The 25994-nt window shown below is 56.8% G+C and overlaps 4 protein-coding genes across 17 annotated transcripts in view; 1 reads left to right on the top strand and 3 right to left on the bottom strand.

The window, feature by feature from the left end:
• ANKHD1 (ankyrin repeat and KH domain containing 1) overlaps window positions 1-379 on the top strand; it is a 102538-nt gene extending 102159 nt beyond the window's left edge. For all 14 annotated transcript variants that reach the window (XM_068205542.1, XM_068205541.1, XM_068205547.1 and 11 more), the window contains one exon: window positions 159-379. In XM_068205542.1, coding sequence (XP_068061643.1) covers window positions 159-302 — 144 coding nt within the window. In that variant the 3' untranslated portion in view covers window positions 303-379. The remainder of the gene's footprint in view (window positions 1-158) is intronic.
• A 621-nt stretch (window positions 380-1000) lies between these two features.
• On the bottom strand, window positions 1001-2707 carry SRA1 (steroid receptor RNA activator 1). Its single transcript, XM_068205552.1, has 5 exons — window positions 2568-2707; window positions 2208-2333; window positions 1802-2016; window positions 1500-1608; window positions 1001-1393 (listed from the first exon to the last, which is right to left on the bottom strand). Exons 1-5 carry the CDS (start codon window positions 2590-2592, stop codon window positions 1200-1202), a joined length of 669 nt encoding a protein of 222 aa, XP_068061653.1. The 5' UTR covers window positions 2593-2707; the 3' UTR covers window positions 1001-1199.
• Window positions 2708-2845: 138 nt separating this feature from the next.
• On the bottom strand, window positions 2846-7235 carry APBB3 (amyloid beta precursor protein binding family B member 3). The gene is made up of 12 exons (XM_068205553.1): window positions 7079-7235; window positions 5969-6159; window positions 5602-5678; window positions 5286-5343; window positions 4964-5104; window positions 4476-4603; window positions 4155-4320; window positions 3982-4069; window positions 3741-3824; window positions 3484-3599; window positions 3176-3358; window positions 2846-3075 (listed from the first exon to the last, which is right to left on the bottom strand). The coding sequence occupies exons 1-12, from the start codon at window positions 7125-7127 to the stop codon at window positions 2854-2856; spliced, it is 1503 nt and encodes a 500-aa protein (XP_068061654.1). The 5' UTR covers window positions 7128-7235; the 3' UTR covers window positions 2846-2853.
• A 6398-nt stretch (window positions 7236-13633) lies between these two features.
• LOC137482901 (histidine--tRNA ligase, cytoplasmic) lies at window positions 13634-25885 on the bottom strand. Its single transcript, XM_068205533.1, has 13 exons — window positions 25748-25885; window positions 25000-25089; window positions 23231-23350; window positions 22954-23049; window positions 22094-22219; window positions 20033-20140; window positions 18249-18347; window positions 17128-17221; window positions 16863-16990; window positions 16537-16779; window positions 15288-15404; window positions 14781-14927; window positions 13634-14124 (listed from the first exon to the last, which is right to left on the bottom strand). The coding sequence occupies exons 1-13, from the start codon at window positions 25823-25825 to the stop codon at window positions 14065-14067; spliced, it is 1506 nt and encodes a 501-aa protein (XP_068061634.1). The 5' UTR covers window positions 25826-25885; the 3' UTR covers window positions 13634-14064.
• Window positions 25886-25994: the final 109 nt, after the last annotated feature.

The following is a 25994-nucleotide window of genomic DNA, read 5'->3' as shown; positions in this document are numbered from 1 at the left end:
GGACCACGGCCCCTGCCCATGGACCACCTGCTTGGGCCATGGGACAAGGCGAGATCCCAACCTGGCCCCAGTTCCAGCTCCTGTTCCCTTTGCCTGCCCATGTCTGCCAAGCTGGCCCCATCCTAACCCTGGTCCTGTATTCATCCATGCCCTTGCAGATCAAGACCAGTTTGAGATGGACATCTGAGTTTCCATCTCCCCGTCTCCAGGCCATGGCTGGGCCTGTTCCTGGGCCTCGTGGAGGTGCTGGCACCGTGACCAGCTGGCTGCAGCCCTCTCTGATGCTGGGGATGGACGTGTGACACCTCAGGCTCTAGCACAAGTGGCTGGTGCAATTGCCTAGGAGCTCATGCTTGATCAATAAACACCGTGAAACCCCTGTGCTAACATGGTGTGTGTCTTTTGTCAGGGCTCAGCGGGGTCCTCACCCCCAGGGAGGGGAGGTGAGCAGCACCAGGAGGGTGCAGAGGGTGACCCTGCAGGGGGGATGGCGAGGGCCTGGGGTTCTGTTCTCAGCTGTGGTAGGTGCAGCTGGTGAGGCCATCCCGTGAATATGGGGAGAACAGCAGAGTTAACACCTGACTGGGCATGTGTCTGTCCTGGACTGCCGTGAGGTCCCCCAGGTCTCTTGGGTTCCAGACTCAGCTCTGAGCTATGCCAGGACAGCAGGAGCCCAGATGGGAGCCAGGGCTGTGGCTGCAGCACAAACCCTGGTCATGCCAGCGGCTACTGGCACATTGGCCTCTGCAGCCAGCCTAGACCCCTCCTGCAGCAGGGCTGGGCTCTGGGGCTGCTGCAGGCCCCCCACTGCCAGATGAGGGGCCGAGCTTTGCCAGCCAGGGCAGCAGGGACACACAGTACTGCCTGCTCCAGCCAGATGCCGAATTCTATCCCCTTGACATGGCCAAGCCTGATGAAGCAGCCACAGCCTCACCCAGCGATCCCATCTCCTGCTGACCCTGTCACCTTGTCAGTGCCAGAACCCTCAGGGAGACTGTGGGAGGGGGCAGGTTGGTGCTGTTTATTAAACGTAATGAATCGCCACTAAAATGTCGCAATGATTAAAATCCTCTTTTCCTGGATGAGGATTGGGAGGCAGAGGGGGTGCCCAGACTCCCTCCAGCAGCAGGGGCCCTGTTCCTGCCGGCGGCCCTGGGTAGGGGCTGCCCCGCTCACAGTCCACAGCTCCGTCCCTGGTGTCAGGGCTCCTCCTGCTCCGGCTCGGTCGCGGGCTCGGTGTCAGCGCTGCCGTCCGTCTCTCCGGTGGGCAGGTCCCGCATCTCAGCGATGAGGCGCTTGACGCCCACCATCCACTGGCTCACCTCGTTCACGTGGTCCACCATAAGCGAGCGGTGGATCTCATCAGCTGCATCCCAGTGCTGCTGCTGAAGCTCTGCCAGGACACGGGGCCCCATCAGGGGCGCAGGATCCACCTTCCCGCGGGTGCCTCTGCCCCAGGGCCTGCTGCTGGTGCGACTGCAGCCCCCTTCACCCCATACCTTGCACCAGGAGGCTCATCCTCTTCCTCACTGGTGCCGACAGCTTCCCCTGAGCCCACGCGTCCTCCAGCACTGTCAGCCGCCGCCCGATGTCATTGCACACTTGTTTCTGGAAGCAGAGGTGAGCTGGGAGTGAGGGGGATGTGCCCCCACCAGCTCTGGGGAGCCCCGGGGCAGGGGCGGCTCTCTCCCCGCCCAGGTCTCCTGTAAGCCGGCAGCCCCTGCCTGGCTGCCCCGGCTGTCCCGGCTGCCGTCCCTCCGGCACCGCGGGCCAGAGGCGGCGGGAGCGGCCGCAGCCTCACCTGCACCGTGGCCCGGCAGGCGTCCAGGGCTGCCCGCAACGGGGCAAGGACGGTGTCGGCGGACACGCTGCACTCCTCCTGCTCCGGGCACGCCGCGCTCGGCCGGCCCTCGGCCCGCGGGGCAGCGCCGGCAGAACCCTGCGGGGGCGGCCCCAGCGCCCGGGGGGGCGGCGCTGCGGGGCCGGCGGGGGCACCGGGCGGGCCCGGCGGGGCACCTGCAGGGCAGAGGCGCCGAGCCCGTCAGCTCGGACCCGGCTGGCACCGAGCCCCGGCTGCGCCGCCCCCAGCACCGCGGCTGCGGGAGCCGGGCCGCAGTTCCCGCGGATCCCGGCGGGGAGCGGCCCGCGGGGCTCCGCCGGGCCCGGCCGGGCGGGGTGAGGGGCGGCGCGGGCTCCGCCGTGCTGACCTGGGGGTGCTCCCGCGGGCGGAGGGGGCGCCCGGCGGGTGAGCGGGGTCCGGCGGGAGCCCCCGGCTTGCGCCTGCAGCCCGTACGAGAACTGGGGGGGGTCGTTCCAGCCGCGCTCCTGGTTCCCTGCAGCAGCGAAGGGCGCCCGCCGTGAGACCGGAGGAAACCGAGGAGCCCCCGCGCCAGGCGGGACACCCCCGGCACGTCCCGCCCGGCGCTCCCCACACCCGGACCCCCGGCGGAGCCGATCCCCGCCCGCGGCCCCGCCCGGGCAGAGCCGCGGTGTCCCGGGACCGGGACCGGGACCGACCGGGACCCCCCGCACCGGAAGTGCCGCGCGCGCGCCCCGCGCCCCCTCACCCGGCTTCACGTAGGACTCCGCCATCCCGCCACGTCACGCCCGGCCCCGCCCCTTCCGGCCCGTGAGGCGGGGAGGGGCGGGAGGGGCGGGGCCGGGCCTGTCCCCGCCCCGCCGGGGGCCGCGCTCGGGGCCGGGGCCGCGCTCGGGGCCGGGGCCGGGGCCGCGCTCGGGGCCGGGGCCGCGCTCGGGGCCGGGGCCGGGGCCGGGGCCGGGGCCGGGGCCGGGGCCGGGGCCGGGGCCGGGGGCTCCTTCCCGGCGGCTCCGGCCCCGGCCCGGCCCCGCCCGCTACGGGCTGTGCAGGAGGGCCCGCCGGAGGCGGAACACCTCCAGGAAGGAGAAGAGTCCCCGCTTGCGAGCCCCGGCCCCCGCCCCGCCACCGCCGCCCCCCGCCTTGGCCGCCCCGCGGGCAGCGTCCCCCGCGGCCGCCGGCCCGGCCCGGCCCCGGCCAGCCGCGCTCTTCGCCTTGGCCCCCGGTGCGGCGGCCACGAGGCACTTCTGGTACTGCACCTGCGGGGACACGAGAGGCAGCGCGGGGGACGCTCGGCACCGGGTCAGCCCCGGCCGCCCCAGGGCTGGGCTGCCCCGCCGCGGCGCCGCCGGCGCTCACCATGCAGGCGGCCTGCACTGCCTCCGAGATGGTGCCGGCGTCGGGCTCGCACCAGAAGGCCGCGCACTGGAAGCGTCGCCCCGTGTCCACGATGAGCGCGAAGGTGTGCGCGTCCCGGCCCACCCCCAGGAAGGTCACGTACCGCACCTGGCACTCCCAGATGTGCGCCGCCTCCTCGGGCTCCTGCGGGGACCCCGCGGGCCCATCCACCCCTGGCCGCCGCCCGAGCAGCCGTGCCGCCCCCCAGGACCGCTCTGCCGGGGGCAGCGCCGTGCCCGCTCCGGCCACAGCCCCCGTTCCCTCCCCACCTGCGCCGGGTGCACCCTCATGGCCGTGTCGGACACGTGGATGAGGGAGGGCGTCCAGTTCTCCCGCCCAGGGCGCCTCGTCAGCTTCTCGATGGCCTCGTTCAACACATCCATCCCTGGGGAGAGGGACACCCCATCCCATCGGCCCCGGCTGCGGGCACAGCCGCCCGGAGCCAGGGCACGGCTGCCCGGCCGCCCCGCGGCACGGGGGGGGCTTCCTGGGCGTCCCCCAGCCGCGGAGGGGCAGCGGCGCTTACCCATGGCCCTGGGCACGGGCAGGCTGCCGATGTACAGCGCTTCGTAGGTCTGCATCGACTGCCTCACCGCTTCTAGGATATCCACTGCCAGGACGGGAGAGGTGGGGCTACCCCTGTGTCCCCCGCGGTGTCCCCCCCCAGCCCCAAGGACCCCGGAGAAACAGCCAGGCAAGCCAGAGGGCTCTGGCTCAAAGGCGGACTGTGGGCAGGGGGAGCAGCCGGCAGTGCTTGGGGACGCTACCTTGCAGTGGCAGGTCCTCGGCGGAGATCGGCTCCAGCGTGGCGGCGCGGGGCAGCCTGCTGCTCGCTACAGCTCGCTCGGCCACGATCTGCAAGAGACGGGGATCCCGGAGCCTCCCCTCACCCCCGAGATCCCCGGCCATGCTCACACCCTCCGGGGCCCCTGCGTCCCACCTTGGAGCACATCTCATGCAGAGCCTTCGCGATGCCCTTGGCAGGCACATTGCAGTGGAAGACGTGACACTTGAGGACGCAGGTGTCCTTGTCACTGGCCACGAAGGCAAAGTCTCTGCAAAGCCATGAGCAAGCCAGTGAGACCCCGACAGAGGCAGCCCCCTGCCTGTACTGCCCCCCAGCCCTGTGCCCCCTTACCTGTCCCTGCAGCCGTGGTGGCAGTCGGGAGGGAGGAGAGGGGACAGGTCACTGCTGGGGTGCCTCCCCCCAGGTGGGCAGAGCCAGCCCCCTGGCCCCTAGCTCTGCCCTCGTCCCTGGCACCTGCCGTTGTTGCAGCCGACACCCCAGACACGGATGTTGAGGATGGGCTGGCGGTGGATGAGGCTGCGGTCAAGGGGGTCCACCAGGCTCATGGTGTCCTTCTTCAGAATCATCACTAGGTCCTGGCCCTGCAGAGGGGCAGTGGTTCCCTCAGCCTGGCAGACAGCCTGGGCATCCCCAGCACCCAGCCCCCATGCAGGCAAACCCCTTCCCCACCAGCCTACTCCGCCCCAACTGTGGGGTCAGCTCTGTTCCTCCCCTGCCCTTCCCAGCTACCATTCCCTTGTGTGGGGACCCACCCAGGCACCCTGGCACTGTTCCCAAGGAACCGCCCTGTTAGGCCCACCTGCTCTACACCTGAGACCATCGGATGGGTGTGCTGTGTAGAGAGTTGACTCTACCACCTGCTCCCCTCCAGCACGGTCCAGTCTCAGCAACAGCGGCCCTGGGCTGGGACCCTGCCTGGCAGCACCATCCCAGGCTCTTACCTCGCCCTGGTTCTCCGCAGAGCCCTGGCCCTTGCTGTTGGAGAGCTGCTGGATGCAGTTGTTGACAGCGATGCTGCTCTTGCCAGGTGCCAGGTCCTCCTCGGGGATCTCCACCCAGCCCAGAGAGCGCACAGCAAAGCACTGAGCAGAGACACGAGGAGCTTCAGTGCCACTGGCACAGCCACCTCCATCCCACACACCTCACCGTGCCAGAGTGGTCACCCCTGCTCTGGCTCCCATCCACGTCCCTGCCAGCTGCCACCCTCCTCCTCTTCTGCCAGCACAGCCCACGATGCGGCAGTGAAGCTGGCGGGCGCGGTACCTTGGAGCCGGGCTCTGCGCTGTGCTGGAAATCATCTCCATGCCAGGACAGTGAGTGCCTGCAGAGGGATGGGGTAGTGAGGGGAAGCTCCCTCTGCGTGCTCCTGGGGCACCCAGGGAAGCATCAGGATGCCCTGGAACCAGCAGACCCCCATGTCACCAGCTGGGAAGTATCCCATGGGGGTGCCCAGCATGGTCCTGCTGGTTTCAGCATGGGGGGCTGCTCTGAGGGGGAGCACCAGGGCCCAGCACCCAGCACTGCTCAGGGATCAATGGAACCCCACAAACAAGCCAGCAAAGCACAAGGATAGCCCTACCTCCGGGACAGGGAAGACATGGGGCTGGGAATGGGCCGGTCCTTTGCCGAGTGCTTCGCCACAGAGCCCTGACATTCCTGGGAGAGAAGAGGAAAGGGGTGACAGCTGCAAGAGAGGCAGTCAGGAGGAACCAGGTAGGAGCCCTCCCTCCCAGGACTGCAACAAGCTTGTGAGCCTCTTGGGTAGTCAAGATGAGTCCAACTAGGATGAGCACCAGGATGGGGCCTGCTGGAGCCTTTCAAAGGGCTTAACCCCACACAGACAGAGTGCTCCAAGGGGAGGCTGGAGGCCCAGAGGGCCTTTCAGCAGGATTTAGCCTGGGGTGGAATCCAGCACCAGCCCTCACACCGCCGCCCACATTCCTTACCCTTCCCTGGAGTGTCTCCTCTCCATCAGCGTCGGTGTGTCCTCCTGGGCCAGTGCTGCGTGCAGGGTGCTGCCACTGTGTCGTGCCTGTTGGCACATGCCAGTAATAGGTACCCAGAGAATCACAGATTTTCCTCCAGCCTGGGGGGAGGTCAGGGTCCGTCTCCAGGCTCTGGTCACTCCAGAGGTTGTCTGTAGAGAGAGGGAGTATGTGAGATGTGGGGTGGGGAGAAAGATACCCCAGTTGCCCTGAGGAGCCAACAGCTTTGCCCAGCAGCAGAAGGGTCCTGCGGTGGCCTCTGGATGCGTGGCTGGGTGCATGGGCTGGGAGAAGAGGCTGGCGAGGGAACGTGGCACGGTGCCAGCGAGGCTGCAGCAGTGGCAGACCCCAGTGCAGGGAACTGCCTCGCTGGCTCCCGGGGGGACAGCGGAACCCCGGCAGGGCACAGAGGGCAGGGGCAGCCTGGGCCTGCCAGGCCGGGAACCCTGCGGGGAACCCGGGCTCAGGCTTGGCCCGCGGCCGCCAGCCCAGTGTTCCCCTGCCCGCGGCCGGGAAAGGGACCGGGACAGACGCCGGGGTCCGGGCAGAGGATTGTGTCCCGGGGCTGCAGCCGGAGGGTGCCATAGCCGTGACCCCCGCACCCCCAGCCCCGCGCGGGCACCGACTCGAGCCCGTGGCGCAGCACGGCCGGAGGGAGCCCGGCCCGCGGGGGCGGCGCGCTCCGACCGGCCGGGGCTGTGGGGCCGGGCGGGGTTCCCGGGGCTGGGAGGGTAGGGGTGCTCCGGGGCTGGGGAGACCCGGGTATGGAGCTGCCCCTGAAGTGGGTGGGCTCCCGGCGACCTTGGCGGGGCGGGGAGCGGCGGGGCCGGGCCGGGCCGGGCGGGACGCCGCGGGCCCCGATCAGCACCGCGGACAGCGCCGGGCGCGGCCGCCGCTCCCACCCTCGGGCTCGGCGCCGCAAACCGGCACCGGCCCCGCAACCCGACCCCGGCCCCGCAACCCGGCACCGGCCCCGCAACCCGGCACCGGCCCCGCAACTCATCCCCGGTCCTGCAACCCGCCCCTGACCCCGCAGGCTGTGCCTGTGCCCGCCCTGCCCGCCGCGCTGACCGTCGCAGTTGACCAGGACGATGGCCAGCATGTAGTCCTTGCCCAGCATGGCCCCGCCGCCCGCCCGGCGCGGCGCCCCCGCCGCCGCCTGCCCAGGCCCGGACCCGCGGCGGCTGCGGCGGGAGGGGCGGGACCGGGGCGGGCCGGGGGCGGGGGCTGGAGAGAGCCGGGGGGGCGCGGGGGATCGCCCGGACGGAGCTGGGGAAGGGGCGGGGATGTCTGGGGCCCTTGCGGTGTGTCAGGGGCAGAAGGTGGGATCCTGAGGAGAAGGGGCTTTTGGGGCTGGAAAGGTCTCTGAGTGCGATAGACAGCAGAGGCAGGTCAGCCCCTTGTGCCCTCAGGTTCGTTCCCTTTCCCTCCATCTGCTCTTAGGGTTCTTCCATTCCCTTCCCTGTCCCCACAGGTCACCATCATTCCTCTCCACCCACGCTTATCCCACGTTCAGTCTCCATTCATGGCCAGGTCTGCCCATTCCCCTCTGCTTGGGTCCAGCCTCCATCAGCCAGTGCTGAAGGCACCCAAATGTCCGGGCTGGTTACCTTCCCCTTCTCACCAGGGGCCAAGAGATCTGCATCTCCAGTTCGAGACTTCTTTCCATTCTATCTTGGCTAATGAGCAGGACACATGGACAGACGCTCTGGAGACATTTGTTGTACACCTGAACTCCCCATGGAGCTCCTTGTGAGTACTGCTCAGGAAAAAGTCCTTCCAAGCTACCGGTGCCTGATTAAATAGTCCAAGATGGGTTGCTATAGGTGGCTTGTCCAGGCAGTCCTTCATGGCCTCTCCACCTTTTCTTCTTCAGAGCAGTTTTTGGACGTGCAGAATTAATTTTCCATCCCTAGTCCCTCTCTTTCTTTGCTTGGCCTCATTCATGCATTCCATGGGATAACATGCCCCTGATTTTGTGAGACACCCTCCTCTCCTTTATGCATTTTGATCTTGCTCACCTGGCCTGAGAACAGCACTAGCTCCATAATCCAGTTTTGCAGTTGTCCACAATAATTTCTGTCTCCTGGTGGTGGCTGCTTTTTTGGATACAGCCTTTTTCTTCTGCATCTGTCCAGAGCTATCAGATTTCTAACACTTGCTTCAAGCACTGTGTCCTTGGGACATTATTTGCCTAACCCAACCCAACCCCACACAGCAGAGCAGGGAAGGCTCGTGGCTCCCTGTGTTCAGATGTGTCTGAGGGGTCACAGGTCTCACCTTGACTTCTGCTTTCCCCAGACTTCCACCTTTCCTAGTTTCCAGGAGTGAGCTCCCCCCTACCAGCAACTAATTTACTATGGTGACTAGTAGTGCTCTGGTATCCTCTGCTGCACATCTCTCCTTGTCCTTATCTCAACACACATTTCACTTTCAAAAACCACACTCAGCTCATCAGACAGGAGGCAACAACCCCAACACAAAGTGACCCCCTCCTCTTCTGGCTCATCCAAGCCCACCAAGGTGAAGACAACTCTCTCTCCTGGCAATGTCATGAAGCTTAAGGGTGATGATGGCCCTGGTGATATCAGACTTAGAGCAAGGGAGGAGAATCTGGGGATGGCGCAGAGCAGAACCTATGGATTGTATGAAACGGCATATGGGATGTTTCAAGGGAAGGGGAAAGGGAGGGACCAGGGGAGGAAGGCAGAAAGAAAAGAGAGAAAATGTTCTGGTGGTGTGTAGGCAGTGGAAGATATGCTTGCCAGCCTCAGCAGCATGTTTCAGCACTGCAGGCTGTCCTAGACCCTCACTAAATCCTATTTCTTCTGTGCAGTGGTGCTCCCTGTTCAGAGCCGCCTGCTCTGGGGAGAGTGGGGAAGATTTTGGTGGTTCACAAGAGGAAAAGGATAAGGAAAGTGTAAGGATAAGGATAAGGATAAGGATAAGGAAAGCTTATACCCATTATACTTTCCAGGAAAAGGTATGAGACATCTTGTAATTCTACAACTCATAATTTTCTGGTGTTGGCCCTGAAGAGTGAGAGATCCGGGTTTGGTTTGCTTTGCTTTGGGCCTGAAGTAGAAGTACAGTGTCATTTTTGGTGCTGGGTTAGAAACCAAAACTCTCTTCTTCTGGCCTGAATAATGAAATCCTGGAGAAGGGGAATAAGACTTCTCCTTGCAGAGACTGAATTTTATCTTCCTAGTACAATCATCAGCTAGATCTCTTCACAATATAAGGGGGATCTCTCAGCCCCTCTGACACTTCCCTCAAAAAGAGAAAAAAAACCACTCACAGCAGTCCTGGTCCTCAGATCTGTCAGTTGCAGATCAAAAGTCTCCTAAAGAGGCTCATTGCATGTCATGAAAACACTCCATAGCTGCAATCAGATTCAGATCTCAGCAGGTCCAGCTCGGTTTTACCTAAGATAACAAAATAGGTAACTTCTCCCAACCACATCTTTTGTATATGCCATATTTCCAGGGGATAAACATACAAAGTTTCTCTCTGCACTGCTCCTGAGACAAAAGACAGAATCCCCTTCAAAGAAAATATCTACTTTCCATCAGGTAATTTTTCTGGTGCATGTCTCCATTCACTCTGGAGAAGGAGGTTTCTGATGTGACAGATCAATAATTTTCAGGTTATGAAAACTCTTCATAAAAGAAATCAAGTGAAATATTAGGTAACAATTATACTTTTCCACTACCTTCCTCCCAGCTATTGGAAAGCCAAGATCATGCTATGCAGCCCAGATTCAGTTATCTTAGTTATCAAATATCCCTGTCCCAACACCCCACCTGGCAGAAAAAAACACAGGTCAAGCTGTTTCTGTGCTTCCACCATCACTTATTTCCACCTCAGTTGTGCAAGTCAAGCAGAGACAAAAGGAAGAGGCCACAAGATGAACTAAGACAGGTCCAAGTCAACCCCCTAAATCTATGGAGTCAAGGCTTAGAAAAGCAGAAAAAAATTCCCAGGGTATCACATTTGAAACTGTAATTCCATTATGCCTTTTTTTTTTTTCTGTTTTACTGCCTGGTTCCTGTAAACAGCACAGACTTGCAGAGCTGCTGGGAGCTGTTGGCACTACGGATTTAACTGGTACATGCAGTCCCATCCCATATCCCACAGGGTTCTCTGGAGCACTGCCTCTTCTGTAAGATTTTTTAAGAAATGCTGTTAATATCCTCTGATCATTTCACACCTCTCTTATAATACAGAGCGCAGAAGTATCCATAGTTTCGATTTCTCAAGCTGCTTCACACACACTCAGATAACACATTTAAATTTTGCTGTCACCCACTCCTAATTCATCTCAGAAAGCCTGGGGGTGGGGACTGAGGACGAGGAAATCGATTCCCTGCCGGTTTGAAGCGCACACACTCTGGAACACAAACAATTAATGTGAGGAACCAGCACTTCTCAAAGGAACTTAAAGTCAGCAGCTAAAATGTTGAGTAAGAGCAAATGCTGCTCTTGGCTTCATCTAATTTCTTGGAGACAGTTCTGATGCTTCCCAGAACCAGCACCAAACAGCTTTCTCCACTAACACATCCTCAGTGGAGAAATTAGTCAGAACTTTGCAGCTCCTAAACCAGTGGATCACCAGTGCCAACTGGCTTTCCTTTGCTAATCCACAGGATTCCTTCTAGTGATGTGAAATTATCTCAAGAGGATCTAGGCATATTTTGACTGCTTTAAACTAAAATCTAAATGACCTCCATTGCAGCAGTAGGGCTCTCTTATTAACGAGTTCCACCACCTAAAAGTTACGATGAGTAAAGACTTGAGGTACATGCTAAAAAGCATCACAAGGAAACATATAAACCTTAAGCTGTATAAATATATGGGGGAAAATGTTGCATCAGCATCAAACGTCCACTTCAGAAATATCATTTGTCTTCATTTAAACCAGATAAGAATTACTGCCTGGTGTTATTATTTAGCATTTTAATAAGAGCAGTATTTATTTTAATTTTCTAAGATGAAGAGTATGTAATATACTTCTATTCAGCAGTTTATGAAGAGGAAGCTCCACTGGCCTTATTGTTAAGGTAAAACAAAGATTATCACCTGCCTTTCTGCAGTTAATCAGCCCACTGAGGCAATGCCTGAAATCACTGTACGGTTTCATATTTTCTATAGCACTAGGATTGTTCTTTTTTCTTTGGTTACTGCCAGAGCCATCAAACAACAACAAAAAAGATCTGGGTTTCTTTTCATTTTAATGATGAAAGTAGATGTTTCATTTACTAAAAAGGTTCAATTCATATTTACTATCTGTACTCACAGTTTTAACCCTGCTGGAAGCTTTTATTTCAACAGCCCAATGCTGACATGCACCACCTTTAGAAAAGTGCAACTGCAAACAGAAATGAATGTCTAAAAATGTAATTAAACACTCCAAATGAAAAAGATCAGCAAAGGCAGTTTTCAATGCTCTTCTTTGCCCTTTTTATCATGCATTAAGGTTGAAAATACCTCCAAAATCATTGAGTCCAACCTGTGACCAATGACCACCTTGCCAACCGGAATGGAGCACTGAGTGCTGGCTCCAGTTGTTTTGTGCACAATTCCAGAGATGGTGATTTCACCCCTGCCCTGGACAGCCTGTTCCAGCACTTATCCATCCTTTCCATGAAAAAATTCTTCCTGATGTCCAACCTGAACCTCCCCTGGTGCAGCTTGAGGCCATTTCCTCTCATCTTGTCCCTTGTTCCCTGGGAGAAGAGTCTCATCTCCACCCTCCTCTCAGGGAGTTGAAGACAGTAAGAAGGTCCCCAAGTCTTCTTTTCTCCAATCTGAGCCCCCCCAGCTCCCTGAGCTGCTCCTCAGCTGAGGACTGACTCTGCAGACCCTTCCCCAGCTCCATTCCTTTCTCTGGACATGCAACAGCCTCTCAAAGTCTTTCTTGTCGTGACAGGCTCAGAACTGGAGCAGCACTCGAGGTGTGGCCTCACCCACTGGCCTGGTCCTGCTGGTCACACTACAGCAGGTCCAGCCCGGATGCCCCTGGCCTCCTGACCCTCTGGGGCACACTGGCTCATGTCCAGCCACCGAGAACCAGCACTCCCAGGGCCTTTTCCAACAGGACAGCTTCCCAGCCCCTCTGCCCGACCTGTGCCGCTCCCGTGCACTGCCTCGCCTTTCAACCACTCCCTCGCACTGCCTCATGAACCTCGGCCCTCCTCACCTGCCTTCTCCTCCCTACCCCTCCCTTGCCTTGCCCTACAAAGCTCTCACTTGCCCTGTCCGCCACGCCCCGCCCTTCCCTTCCCCTCTCACGCCTGGATTTCCTTCCCTTGCCTTGCTGTACCAATCCCTCCCTTGCCAGCCTGCTCCGAGCCGTGTTTATCTGACCCTTCCCGGCCCCGCCTGGAGCGACCCGGACGCACGGGCAGCGCTCCCGGCCTCGCCCTCCGGCCCTCGCCGCCCCGTCCCGAGCACCCGCGGCCGCTCCCCACACGCTCTGAGCCCCGCCCACCCGGAAGGACGCAGCGCCCGGCTCCGCCAATCCCGGCCCGCCTTTCTCCGCCTTGTCCAATCACAGGCGCCCTTTCAATCCGGCCTCCGTCCCGCCAGGCTGTGCCCGCTCAGCCCGGCCCGGCCCCTCAGCCCGCTCCCGCCCCCCCGCTCGCTTGAGGCGCCGCGGCCTCGCTGCGGCAGCCCGCGGCCGGTGCTTCTGCAGCGCGGGAAGGGCCGGCGGGGGCTCCCCGTTCAGGTCCCGGCTGGGATTTCTCCCCGGGGAAGGAGGGGATAGCGGGGAGCGGGCACGACCGGCTCCAGAAGCGGCGGAGGCAGAGCCTGAGGGGAGAGCTCAGGGAAATGAGCGGGGCGGGAACAGGCGGGCCGGGATTGGCTGGGCCGGGCAGGCCCTGGGGCTGTGATTGGCTGGGCCGGGCAGGCCCTGGGGCTGTGATTGGCTGGGCCGGGCAGGCCCTGGGGCTGTGATTGGCTGGGCCGGGCAGGCCCTGGGGCTGTGATTGGCTGGGCCGGGCAGGCCCTGGGGCTGTGATTGGCTGGGCCGGGCCGCGCAGCCGCGTGCAGGCGGCAGGCGCAGCGCCGTGCGCAAGGCGCCCTCAGAAGCCTGCAGGGAGCTCCCGGCGGGGCAAGGGAGACCGCGCATATCCCTTCCTTGCCTTAATGTTCCTTCCCTTGCCTTGTTCTCCCTCCTTGTTCTACCTTTTCCTAGCCCTTTCTTACCTTGCTTTCCCTGCCACTCCCCTGGCTTGTCCTTTTATGCATAGAAAAGATGTATTGTTTCTTTATTCACGTCTAACCCGTGTTTAGTGAGCCACAGGTTTAAAAACTGACCTGGTTTGGGGACATCAGGCAAAATGCGTGGCTGAGCAGCGAAGGGGTGTGGGGGGCCCCTGAGCCACCCAGAGCAGACTGGGGGTTCTGTCACACCCTGCCGGGAGGTCGCTGGTGGAGCCCCTCGTGGCTGTGGGGCCTGGCTCTGCACCTGGCACAGGGGTTAGCGGCACCAGGGCTATCCAGAGGGAGGAGGAAACATTACGGCTGCAGAAACATCCACAATGACCTTTAAAGAACAGCTTCGGCTTAACGAGGCAGGTGAGCAAATCCCTGCCCCGAGCAGCAAGCAGACAGGAGTCACAGCAGGGGACAGACAGATTTATTATGTTTCTGGGAGCAGCGCCATTACATTTCGCTGGGGATAAGGTCAGCCCCTGCAGCCAGGGCAGAGAGATGGGTATTCAAAGCGACAGGAACAAGAAGCTGCAGCCAAACCCCCGGGATCTGCTGCCAACATGGGGCTCCGTGGGTCGCTGCGGCAGACGTGCGGCCAGCATCTGCCAGAGCCACTTCCACAACATCTTTCCAGCAGCGTTCTCAACAGCCAGGGCATGGCGCAGGAGTCAGTGCAGCCTCTTGGCTCCCACCGGGGAAGAAAGGGCTTAAGACAAGAATAAATACAGCTTTCAAAGTCACCCTGACACCCCAGCCACTGCTGCACAGGCAGTGAAGGCATTTATGGAAGGAGATCTGTCGGCTGGAATCCAGCAAAGGAGTAGATGCGTCCAAAGGGGTTAACACTGACTTGTTCGTATCCTGATCTCCTCCACCAGGCTCTCCCTGCGAACATTCACCTACACAGCAGGAGCAAAAAGTTGCTTCAGTACAACTCAGCTTGACACGTCACCACAGTTGTGGCCCTGTGTCTCAGGAGGTCACACCAAGGTGTCACCAGTCTCTCCACAGGGATCGAGTGGGCTGCAGCAGCCACGGAGCTGAACCTGTAAGGGCAGACTCATGCCAGCAACCCCAACAGACCCTCTCCTGCATAATGGTTGTGAGAAAGATGCTCTTCCCACACCTAAGGAAGTTCCTAAGTTACTGATCTATGCAGTGATCTTAGCCAGTGACCTGTGCACTGATTCCAGTGCTGCCTGTTTTGGGAACCTGTCCTGAGGTAACAGGCATGAGGCAGCCCTGCAGTTCAGGGTTAACCAAGTTCTGTTCAGTCTCACTTATTCCAAGAGTGCCACTGAGAAGGCACTCAGGAGGTGCCTGAGTGCCAGGCACTCCAGGATCCTGAACTGAGGAGTTCAGGGAGGCGTGAACGTGATAGGAAACTCCCCAGAGCCAGACACAGCAGCACTTCATGACTCCAGGAAGCTGCATGGGACAAGGAACTGGAATATGGGGTGTTACAAACTTGCTGCAAACAGCACTGGGTCTGGAGGGCTGGTTTGAGCTGGGCTGAAGGGTCACATAGCCAACCCCACCATGCCACGGGCCGTACCTCCTCCCTGGTTGCCACGATCCGCAGCTTGACGACTCCATCTTTGAGCTCCTGCTCACCCACTATGGCAACAAGAGGGATGCCTGTCTCCTCACAGTACTGCAGCTGATTCAGCAGCTTGGGGTTCTTCTTGTACAGCATCTCTGCCTGGGAGAGAGCCAGAGCACAAATCATCAAACTGGGATGTTTCACTAGGCCCCTTCAACCAGGCACTGCTGGGCCAGTCTGGTGAGTGTGAGGTTGTGTGGTGGGGACAGGATGGACTCCTGGAGAAGGCTGGGCACCAGGTTCAACAAGGCCTTGCAGTTATAGGGCTAAGCAAGTCCTGCTGCCCAGCCCTTCCTGGAGAGCCCATGATTTGGGACACTGAGAAGAGGAAGGCTCCATTCAGGAAGGCAGTCTGTTCCCCACCTGCTCCTGTAACTCCTTCCCAAAGCACAGCCAGATCTGGTCCATTCCCAGACAGTGTACCAGGCAGCTCCTGACTTTGCCATCACCCAGTCATACCTTGATTCCAGCATCCCACAGTTCGGAGATGAGCTTCAGTCGCTCTTCAAGGAGCTTCTTTTGGGCAGAGGCCACCAGCACCTGTGTCTCCGTTGTCCTGATCTTTTCCTCAGAGGCCTAGAGAGGGGACAGGACCCAGAAGATGCTACAGACATACCAAGACACCTGAGATTCTGTGAGCAGGATGGGTCACCACTCAGCTCCATCAATCTAGCACTGAAGAGAACTGGGCTCAGAGGGATCAACAGCCTTAGGGAGTTGACTCAGCCAGAGAAATCCCACAGATCCCATCCTAGAGCAGAATCAATTGTCCGTGATAAGTGCTTAACACAACCTCCCTCCAGTTTCTCCACACCCAAGGGCCTCCTAAATATCTGCTCCAAACAGCTCAGAAGCAACACACCCAGGAGAAGGTGGACAGAGGCAGCTGCCTGCTCTACAGCTGAGGTTCTAACTATGGGTTAAACAGCAGCAAGCTGAATGCTCCACCAGCCCCTGTGGCAGATGTTGGATACTCCATGTGGCATTTCCCTGCTGCCTTGCTGAAGGAAGAAGCCTTTAAAAGGTCACCTGCAAAGGAACAAACCTGGCCAGGACTGGAGGTGGTGGGGGAGGAATTCAGTTTCTATTTAGAAATTCCAGTTATGTCTGGCTGCCAAGAGAGAACTAAAACCAGACTTCTGGGGGAGGGGAGCATGTACCCCATTTTAGGAGCTTACAAAGACCTATTTAACACCCATTGTTTGGGATGAAGAACAGAACAACTTTGAGGAGAGGGAAGAGGAAAAAGCTATCTGGGAAACCCCTAGAGGCACTGCAGTTCCTGCCCTGGAACATGTGATACCTGTCTGGTCTCTGTAGTGCCACAGGCAGGACAAACAGAAGTGTGAGGCTGCTGCCTCCCTTGCAGAACAATGCTGCCTCACCAAGGAGGCTGTGGGCTCATGAGGATGCCTAATGCAGTGGGGAAATCTAAGGTACCTGCCTGTGCTGAGGATTAAAGTGCCCCCACCAGCTACAGCTGGACAAGCCATGTCTGAGGGCTGTGGGAAGAAGGGTCTTGTGGGAGCCTCAGATACCATCCACCAGGCCAGAGAGAATTGAAAGTTATATTCTGGTTCTGACTCGTGGTGCAGAGCACAGCAGAGGCCTGGCTGGCTTCTCCAGAGGCTGGGGCAAGGAACACTCACTTCAGCATCTGCTGGAGTGGGGGATTAACTGTGCTGAGCTGAGCACCAAAGGCACCTACCTCCAGTCTCTGTTCCAGGATGGAGAAGATGCGCTCGATGCCAATGCTGACCCCCACACAGGGCACCTTCCGGCCCTTGGGATCAAACATCCCCACCAGCCCGTCATAGCGGCCGCCTCCAGCCACGCTCCCAACGCTGACCGGCTCCTCCACGTGCTCGTTCTCCTGCTGCAGCAGCACAGCCTCGAAGATCACCCCCGTGTAATAGTCCAGGCCCCGCGCCAGGCTCAGGTCGAAGGAGATCTGCAGGGCACAAGGACGGCCCCGTCACCGCCTGCTCGGGGCCCACCAGGGCAGCACCCCCTCCTGCCCCCACAGCTCCTCACCTTCCCTGTGATGCCAAACAGGGTCAGGTACTCAAACAGCAGCTTCATGTCCCCCAGCCCTTCCTTGGCCACCTTGTTCTGGGATAGCTTGGGGTCCTGGAGAAGCTGCTCGATCAGGTCCAGCCCACCTGCGGGGACCAGCCATGCCTCAGGTGTGCCAGGGCAGCAGCACCCGGCACGGTGGCCCCGGCCAGCCGGGTGTGTGCCCTGCACCTTCCATCCCCAGCCCAGAACAAGGCCAAGGGCACGACCCCGTGGTGCTCACCGTGGAGCTGGACATACTCCCCGATGCGATCCGCAGCCTCGGGAGAGAGCCCCTTCTCTCCCACCATCTCACTCCTCACTTCTTCCCATGGCACCTGTGTGGGGAGAGAAGAGCACCTGCCACTGGACCAAGGACACAGGCTCTCCTCTGCATGCCAGAATCCCATCATCATGGTTAGAAGGTGCATGAGAGAAGTAGCAGCTCTCAGAGCGGTCATGTATGCTTAACTGCATTTCTTGTACCTCTGCACAGCCTGTTTGTATCTCAACCCAATAAAAATACCTTTAGTTTGATTTCTGGCCAGAATCAAGTATCAGCACTGTATAACCACCAAGTCTGAGACCTATCTTGCTGATGTGGTTTGCTGTGGTTAGGTACTTAGTCATAAATACCACTCAGAAAAGTGTTGCTGGTCATGGAATCACCTGGGAAAAAACCCAATGTAAGCATAATATGCTGCCATTTTCCCACTGACCATGAGTCAGAGAACCAGAGTCTTGATCACATCCAGCTGCCCGTACATAAATCACAAGGAAATGAGACCATCAGTAAGAAGCCCAATGCTCCCTTTCCACTGCTTTTCCACACATACACAGCCCCAACCCCCAAACTTTGGTCATGGCTCTGCAATGGATCTCTGCTAACAGGGCTGTGAGTGACACCTCCTCCAGTTGCCTTCATTTGACTATCAGATGAGTCCCTCACAGGAAAAGGCAGTTCACCCTTCAACAAAGAACCATCCACATGTGATGAGACACAAGCTGCTGTTTTTAACATGCCCTAGGCTAATTTGGTGCAGGTTTTCATGAGCCTGGTTCATAACCAGCAACCTGGTTCATAAGCACCTTGAGCAGGTGAAGATTTGGGATACTGAACTTCCTATGTGAAGAACCTTTTTCCCCTCCCACCTTTTCCTTTTATCAGGACCTCGTAGGATAGTGGATAACAAAACAGAGGATCCACTCTTCCTATGTGAATGCTGTGCCCTGCATGTATCCCCTCCAGGGAAAGGTGGGAACAACTCAATGCTTATCAGCATTTTCCAGCCAATTCTCACAGACCATGGTTCATTCCCTGAGACTCCAGCAGTAGCAGATACAGCCTGAGGCCCCAGCCCATACCTTATCCAGTTTGTCAACGCTGGAGCAGATGGTTCGGAATTTGCTGTCCGGGACCCCACAAACTGCAAACATCCCATCAAGGATGCGCCGGTCGTTGACCTGGGGGAAAGGGAGCAGCACATCAGGAATTACAAACTCAAGAAGATGCTTCAGCCATGTCCTGCTTCATTCCCCTGTAGTTTTAAACATGGAAGAGAATACAGGAGACATCTGTCAAGGTTTTTTTTTTGGTTTTTTTTTTTTTGCTATTTTTATTTTCTATTTCCCATTCTTGGGGAGCTGAGCTTCCTAGAGCAGACCAAATAGCACAACTGACATCTACCAAGCCTGGGCAGAGCCATCACGTTTCCCTCTAGAGCCACAGACACCTCCACTCAACAGAGAAAAAAAAAAAAAAACAAAAACATGAGGGCCTATGAGTCCCCTCATGTGAACATGTAAAAACAGCTCAGGAACAGACCAGAGCCAAGGAGATGAATTCAGAGTATTACCCTACACTAACAGCAGAAGAGAAAAGGGACATCTGATTATGTTAAATCCTTAATGAAGATTTATTTTTTTAATGATAGTATAGTGAATTCTATAACTCAATTATGCTCTATAAGTATGCAATTAAGGTCAAAGGCTCAGCTGGAGTCAATATTTCCATGGGTAGTGAGAATGTCTACAATTAGTTAGGAACAAAGAAACTTCACAGAAATTTGGAATCCTCCAGCATCAACATGAACCAAAAAGTTCCTTGTGGGAGACAAGAATAACCACAGGCAGGTTATTCTGTTGCTCCCCACTGCAGGAGCACCTTCACCCTCAAAGGCACCACTTTCACCACTGCCCAAACACCCAGTTCCTTCATCTCACCCCAGACAGGTTCAAGGGGAAGTACCTGGCCCCTGCTCCATGGGGCTACAACAGGAACACAACATCCAGCCTGCAGTGCCCAGGAATGGCCCAGCTCCAGGTCCCTCACAGATCCCGCTGCCCTCCTGTGCATCCAGCACCCATTGCTCTACTGCACCTGTGCACCCTTCCCATCCTGCCTCACCTACACATCGAGCACCATGTGCTGCCATCCCAAGGGCACAAAGGTGTCTGGAAGCAAATAGCAAGCTCAGCCTACAGTAGGAACAACTCTTGGCCTAGAAAATGCTTCAGCTCCAAAAAGGACTTGGTGGAAAGGCAGGAGTCGGCAGGCAACACCACACACTGAGCAGATGCCCCTGCTGCGATAAGGGCAGGAATCCTGGACTAGAGCCTGTTTTACTGCAGGCAGTGAATATGACAATCACCTGCCTAGATAGATAATGGGAAGAAATTTTTTATTACAGAAGTGGTGAGGCACTGGCACAGGTTGTCCAGAGAAGATATGACTGCCCCACTCCTGCAAGTGTTCAGGACCATGCTGGACAGGGCTTGGAGCAACCTAGGATAGTGGAAAGGGACCCTGCCCATGGCAGGGTAATGGAACTGGATTATATTTAAGGTCCCTTCCAACCCAGACCATTCTATCATTCTAGCTGGGTGCTGGAATTTTGCAAGGGACCGTGGTTAGTTCTAGAGAGAACACTGTCAGCTGCAGCCTCAGGAAATCTCCTGTCATTCCCAGCTCAAAGCAAATCTAAGTAGAGGTCCAATCTTTAACAAAGGGGAAGCACGTTTGCTTCCAGGCAGAGAGGAGGGACAAACTCTGGGTCAGGCCTTAGAGTGGGAGCAGGTGCTACTGTGTAAAACCACAGAACAATGACCACTGCTTCCCACCACAGCACAGAGAACCCACTCAGTCTCACCTTGATGACAAAGTCCCCGAGCTGCAGGTCACTCAGGATCTCGTGCACGATCTTCAGGCACTCGGCATCGGGAATCATCGGGTCAAACTGCCCGGCGATGTCGAAGTCCTGGGGACAGAGGAAAAGGCAGTGAGCAATTTAGCACCACAGCACGGCTGCAGAAAAGCAGCTTCGACTGCTGGAAACAGTAGTTTGTACACAAAACCCAACAGAACTGGGACGTGAGGCACCACCATCCCTTAACAGATTCAACCCAGAAGGGACAGGATGTGGGTTAGGACCTCTGCCATGGAAGGCAGCAGTGCTCTCATGTCCACTGCATTTCAAAGAGTTTGTACACTGCAGTTGCTCTGTGACACTCTGAAACAGAGATCCTCAAAAAACAACAAAAAGGAGGAGCAGCAGTAAATAAACAGAACAAAGGAATCAGAAAGAGGAGGAAAATTACTGCTCATTTGCTATGACTTAAATGCCAAATGTTTCACCTTGATTCTTAGGATGCATTTTTAATACACATGCCAATCAAGTTAATGATTAGGGAAGGCAAGAAAAGTAAACCCAGAGTTTCAACTCCTAAGACAGAAAAAGCAGTCAGGAACCCTGAATGGTCTCCCCACCAGAGATCACAAGATGAACTAGCAGATAGAAGAACCAAAGCCCAGCATCAAGAGGCTTTAATAGGCTGGTATCCCATGATTACAACATCAGTGTTCTGAGAGAAATAAAACACAGAAGCAACAAGAGAGCCCTTCTTCAGCTCCTGTTTAGGAATCCCCAAACGCAAAGTCTTCAGTGAGATTTTGGGTTCAAGAATGATTTTCATTATGTGGATATATTTCAACAGGGCTTCACCAAGGTCTCAAAATAAACTGGGGCACTGGAGGAAGAGATGGGATCACACAGTTAATTCCTCATCAGCTGAGTGCAAAAAGGGCTGATGCAATCCCTGGGAAAGTTGGGTGAGGAAGTACAGGAAGTGTACAGGAAGTCAGGAAAGTGCCGATATCACTGTAAATGGCACAGATGAAATGTCACTGAAAAAGAAAACAGGGGCTGGTGAATTACATTGAAGAAAAGCTGCAGGAAAAGGTCCTAGGCTGAGAAAAGAACGAAAATATATCCAAGGAGAGAAGGTAACAAAGGTAACAGAACTTGATTTATATGGTCTAAGGAGGGGAAGACTTCTCTAAACATTTCCCAAATGTTTACCTGGGAAAGGGGAAGAATACATATCAAGGGATGATAACTACTATTTTGAGAGCTGAACTCTTTAAATGAGAGGAAGGAAACAATCAGGTACAAATAAACTTAGCCTGGATATTAGAAGACCATTTCTAGCTATCCTAGGAGTGTGATCTTGGAGTAGATGAGACAGGAGGTAATGACCCCAAGTCATCTGGGAACAGGAATCACCAAGCCAAAGCTGGAAGCTATTCCCAGGGGTTATATAATGAAGTAGGAAATCTCAAACAAAAGAAATTGTTTGCAATATGAGTCCCTGGGGACTGTGTCAGAAGAGCAGAGCAAAGCTGCTTCTTAGGGCTACCACGAGAGAGCCATGAAGCTGTTACTTGTTCTGTAATTTGGCCTCTGGGTTTTCCCTTCTTTTGAAATTAAAATTGACTAAATATGGAAGGGAAGAACCGTATGCTACTGATTTGCCTGGCTGGTATGTCCTGCTAACACACCTAGAGCTGAACTGTTGCCAGATTTGAGATCAGAAGGAAATTCTTCCCCACCACCCATCCAGCAAGCACTGTAGGATGGAGCAAGGAGCTGCCCTCCCATACAGTACAAGGGAGGTGATACCTGGGGGCTCTGTGACAAAGTTCCACACCACGCCAGCACCGTGTCACAGCTGTCACACCCATTCTCCCACTCTCCAATTTGTTTTTCACACTCACAAGGACACACTGAAGAGAAGATTAGTGGATCCTTCAGAGCTTTCCACAGGCACAGGGAAGGGAAACACAGGTGTTACTTTGACAGTGCTACGTGTCCACAGGTGCTGCCCAGCCCACAGCCTGTCCCAGCAGGGTCCTTGCCCACAGCCAAACTCACACACTGGTAGAACTCGCGGTAGCGGCCCCTGGTCATGGCCGGGTTGTCCCTCCTGTACACCTTGGCAATGTGGTAGCGCTTGATGTTGGTGATCTTGTTCATGGCCAGATAGCGAGCAAAGGGCACCTGAGACAGAGTTAAGGATGGCAACGAGAAGGGATCATCCCCCCCAGATATCAGTCACAGGTAGCACTGGGTCCTCGCTGTCTCCCACCAGCGCCCTAGGGGCAAAGGACTGCTAAGAGACAGCTGGACTTATCACAGCTCCCCAGGGTCTCCACACGCTGCCTCCAAGTGTCCCTGCAGGCTTCTTCCAGCAGCACCTGAGGCTGGATCTCAGTGTCACGTGGGCTGTGCACTGCAGCAGTCTGCTCTGGGAACCCTGCCTGGGAGAAACCACACTCAGTACAGATCTTCTGTACTTCCACACACATGGGGAATGAAGCTGTGTCAGGGGAGGGTCAGGCTGGGTGTCAGGAAAAGGTTCTTCCCCAGAGGGTCATTGGGCACGGGCACAGGCTCCCCAAGGACACGGTCATGGCACCAGACCTGAGAGAGCTCAAGGAGCATTTGGAAAATGCTCTCAGGCACTTGGCTGGAGTGTCCTGTGCAGGGTCAGGAGCTGGACTTAATGATCCTTGGGGTCACTTCCAGCTCACGATATTGCATGATTCTAAGCATTCCTTCACCAAACAGAAGCAATGCACAGTAAATAACTGAGCAAGGGTTCTGCACCCACTGAACCACACTGCCTGCTCATGCTCTCCCTGTCTGTTTGGGGTCCCTCCTCCCCTCACGACAGTAAGTCCTCCCAAAAGGAGGACTGCAAAGGCCCCTGAGCACCAGCTGTGGCAGGATACTGTCAGGTCATAGCGTAGGGACAGCAGCTCTCCTCCCTGATCCTTTAGATCATAGATGAGCTTCGAGTCTTCACCGTATTTCCCTGTCAGTGTCTCCTACAACAAAACAACACATGAACAAACAGCATCTTCAGTGACAGGGGATCAGCCCTAGAGCACACAGAAAACCAGGAGAAAAAGGGAGAATGCCTAGGAAGGGAAGAAGGAAACTCAACCCTCAACACTCTGAGCTGCAGGATCCTCAGCAGCTCAGCCAGCCTGCTGTGTCCTCACCCACCTTCAGCTCGAACACCGGTGTGTCGATGACTTCGGCCCCGTGGCGCTTGAAGCACGAGATGATGGCTTTGAAGGCCCTCTCACGGATGGCCATTTCCTTGGGGCCAAAATCCCGTGTACCCTGGGATGAGGGAAGAAAAGGAGCAAAGGACACTTTGGGTTAGAGGCATGACATGAGAAAAATGCCAGAAGCAACATGAAGAAGCTGCCATATTGCTAACAAAGCCAGAGAGACGAGGTCCAGACACCAGATACTGGTAAACAGCACTAAAAACATTGGAAAGAATCAGGACCCAGCTGAGACAGAGACTGCCATGGTCTGCACAGCAAAACCTAAGTCAGAAGTTTCACAGTACAGGAAACAAAGGAGATAAAACAGATCCAGCAGTCAGAGTTCAGTGCTTTCGAGCCTGACAGTGCAACCAGGACCTGTCCTCAGCTGATTCAGAACTATTAGCCAGATCCCTGCCCAGTGAGCCACCCCAAAGGTGGAAACAGAGGACAGACATGCTCTGAAACTGTGCAACAACCACCAGCTCTGCAATTTCCAAATACAGAGAAAAGTCATCATTCAAAATGCAACACTTGTGAAATGTCTGTCTATAATTCACAGGGCCATGCACCCTTTCAATTTCTTTGCTGTCAAGGACCACTGAATTATTTCAATGACCACCTTCATGCTCTTAGTAACATAAAATCATTGCTATTAGCTAGAACTCCAACTTCCACTTTATAAAACCAGTTAGGCAGGAGGAAGCACTCCCACCCACAGATCACTCAGATGGCCTCCAGCTGCCATTGACAAGCCTGAGATGGGCTGGAAACCCAATTGAGTTTCTCTGGCACTCAATAGGGCTGCAAAATCCCCTTCTCCACACTTCTAAACAGTGAAATACCCTTCCACTTTCCAGGCATCACACCACAATTACATTCAACAAAACATATCATAAAGGAAATGGACAAATAGACAGTTTTGAGACTTTTAAACATTGGGAATAAATTCTTCCCTGTGAGGTTGCCCAGAGAAGCTGGGAAGCCCCATCCCTGGCAGTGTCCCAGGCCAGGCTGGATAGGGCATGGAGCAACCTGGGATAGTGGAAGGTGTCCCTGCCCACGGCAGGGGGTGGAATGAGATGAGCTTTAAGGTCTTTCCAACCCAAACCACTCCATGTGTCCATGATTTCCTATGTCAGTGGCATCACCAGAGCCTGCTTTGTTTGTGAACAGATTCATAACTGTCTCCACACCACAGCATGGAAGCAGGTGGTCTCTGATCAACTGCCAGTGATGAAATACTCAGGTTACAAAGTATTTCGGCAGAAATTGCATTATGGACACTATTCTTAGGGACCTGGAGGCTGAAAAACTACTTGTGAAAGAAGGATCCTTCCACAAGAGGACACAGAAATTCCAGCAGCTGGCCAGACCTGTTCAGTAAATGAGCCCCTCAGACTAAGGGCAGATATGAGCCCTCTCACACGGGCAGCTGCAATAAAGCTTGATTAGAAGGGAATTTCCTGACCACACCAGCAGTGGTTGGAATGCCACAGAAGCACCCAGAAGTCTCTAAGGTGGTGAGTATCTGTGTTGAATGCTGTCAGGAAATGTTTTCATCCCTCCCCCCCTTGCTGCTAAAAGTGAAAGTGGAAACAGAAATTTAAACAAAGACAGGTGTGGCCGTGCTGGACTTTGGCTCACCGATGTGGGGGGCTGCTGGCTGTGTGTCTGGGGGAAGACATGCATACAGAGGGCACAGGGGAGGGGAGTTACCTTCGGGGTCTTCAGCACAAACTTGTGTTTCCCCTCATCTGTCCCCAGCTGTGCCTTCATCTCGAGCAGCTTTGCCACTTCTTTTGCAATCTGGGGACGGAGCAAGGAGGGAGCTGGGGATAAGACCACCCACCAGGCCCAGCCCACTGCCTTCCCCAGTACCTTCAACCTCAGCATTCCCAGCGCACCTGGACTCCACAACCTCAACACACCCACTATTCTCAGTTTCTCAGCAACCAGAGGGACGTTCCCTGCTCCTCTGCAGCACTTCCCACTTTTCATACAAGCACCCCTATCTCAGCAAGGCAAACACCCCCACCATTCCCTGACTCCCACGACCTCCATGAGCATCCACAGCTGTCTCCCCACTCCCGTCCCCACCAGCAGCAGCTGTTACACGCACCAGCGCTTTGCAGCAGCTCCTCCCAGTCCTAACTCTCCCAAACATCCTTCCCTTCAGTCCAACACCGCTATCACCGGCTCCCACCAGGAGTCTCCCCTGCACCCTCAGCCCTTCCCCTTCCCAGCCCTGCACTCCCACCCTTCTCAACCCCCGTCTTCCCGGTGCCGCCAGCCCCGGCCCAGTAACCTCTACACCAGCACTCCCAGCTCTCCGCCCAGCCCAGCCCCGGTGCCCACAGCTCCCCCAAGCCCCTCTTGCCCATCCCAACACCGCCGGCGCCCCAGCTCCCATTCCCCGCCGTTCCCCCCCAGCACGCCATTCCCGGCAACACCGGAGCCCCCGCACCTCGTCAGCACCGGCCTTGTCCTGTTTGAGCCTCCGCACGGTCTCCGCCTGGGCCCGCACCGCCGCCTCCTCCGCCATGGCGACGCCGCGCCCGCGCCGCGCCTGCGCAGCGCCCGCGCCGCCGCCGCGCCTGCGCAGCGCCGCGGGCAGTAAAAGCCGGAGGGCGCGGCCTGGGTTCACGGTCGGGGTTTGTTTAATCTATCCAAATACAGCGCTCCCACGCGCGACCCGGCCGCTCCGGCCGCTC

Source organism: Anomalospiza imberbis, chromosome 15 (genome assembly GCF_031753505.1).
Source record: "Anomalospiza imberbis isolate Cuckoo-Finch-1a 21T00152 chromosome 15, ASM3175350v1, whole genome shotgun sequence".
Classification (NCBI taxonomy): Eukaryota; Metazoa; Chordata; class Aves; order Passeriformes; family Viduidae; genus Anomalospiza; species Anomalospiza imberbis.
Note: the sequence above shows the minus strand (reverse complement) of the source record. Positions and strands in the feature narration are given on the sequence as shown.

Excerpts from the sequence above, each read along its gene's own strand:
- SRA1 (XM_068205552.1), bottom strand. The coding sequence starts at position 2,592 with ATGGCGGAGTCCTACGTGAAGCCGG. Across the intron at positions 2,017-2,207 it reads GCCCGCGGGAGCACCCCCAG|GTGCCCCGCCGGGCCCGCCC; the intron begins GTCAGCACGGCG and ends TCTGCCCTGCAG. Across the intron at positions 1,609-1,801 it reads CCTGCCGGGCCACGGTGCAG|AAACAAGTGTGCAATGACAT; the intron begins GTGAGGCTGCGG and ends CTCTGCTTCCAG.
- APBB3 (XM_068205553.1), bottom strand. The coding sequence starts at position 7,127 with ATGCTGGGCAAGGACTACATGCTGGCCATCGTCCTGGTCAACTGCGAC. Across the intron at positions 4,070-4,154 it reads TGCATGAGATGTGCTCCAAG|ATCGTGGCCGAGCGAGCTGT; the intron begins GTGGGACGCAGG and ends CGTCTCTTGCAG. Across the intron at positions 3,076-3,175 it reads CAGTGCAGGCCGCCTGCATG|GTGCAGTACCAGAAGTGCCT; the intron begins GTGAGCGCCGGC and ends GTGTCCCCGCAG.
- LOC137482901 (XM_068205533.1), bottom strand. The coding sequence starts at position 25,825 with ATGGCGGAGGAGGCGGCGGTGCGGGCCCAGGCGGAGACCGTGCGGAGG. Across the intron at positions 23,351-24,999 it reads TTGTGCTGAAGACCCCGAAG|GGTACACGGGATTTTGGCCC; the intron begins GTAACTCCCCTC and ends CCCTCATCCCAG. Across the intron at positions 15,405-16,536 it reads TCCTGGAACAGAGACTGGAG|GCCTCTGAGGAAAAGATCAG; the intron begins GTAGGTGCCTTT and ends TCCCCTCTCTAG.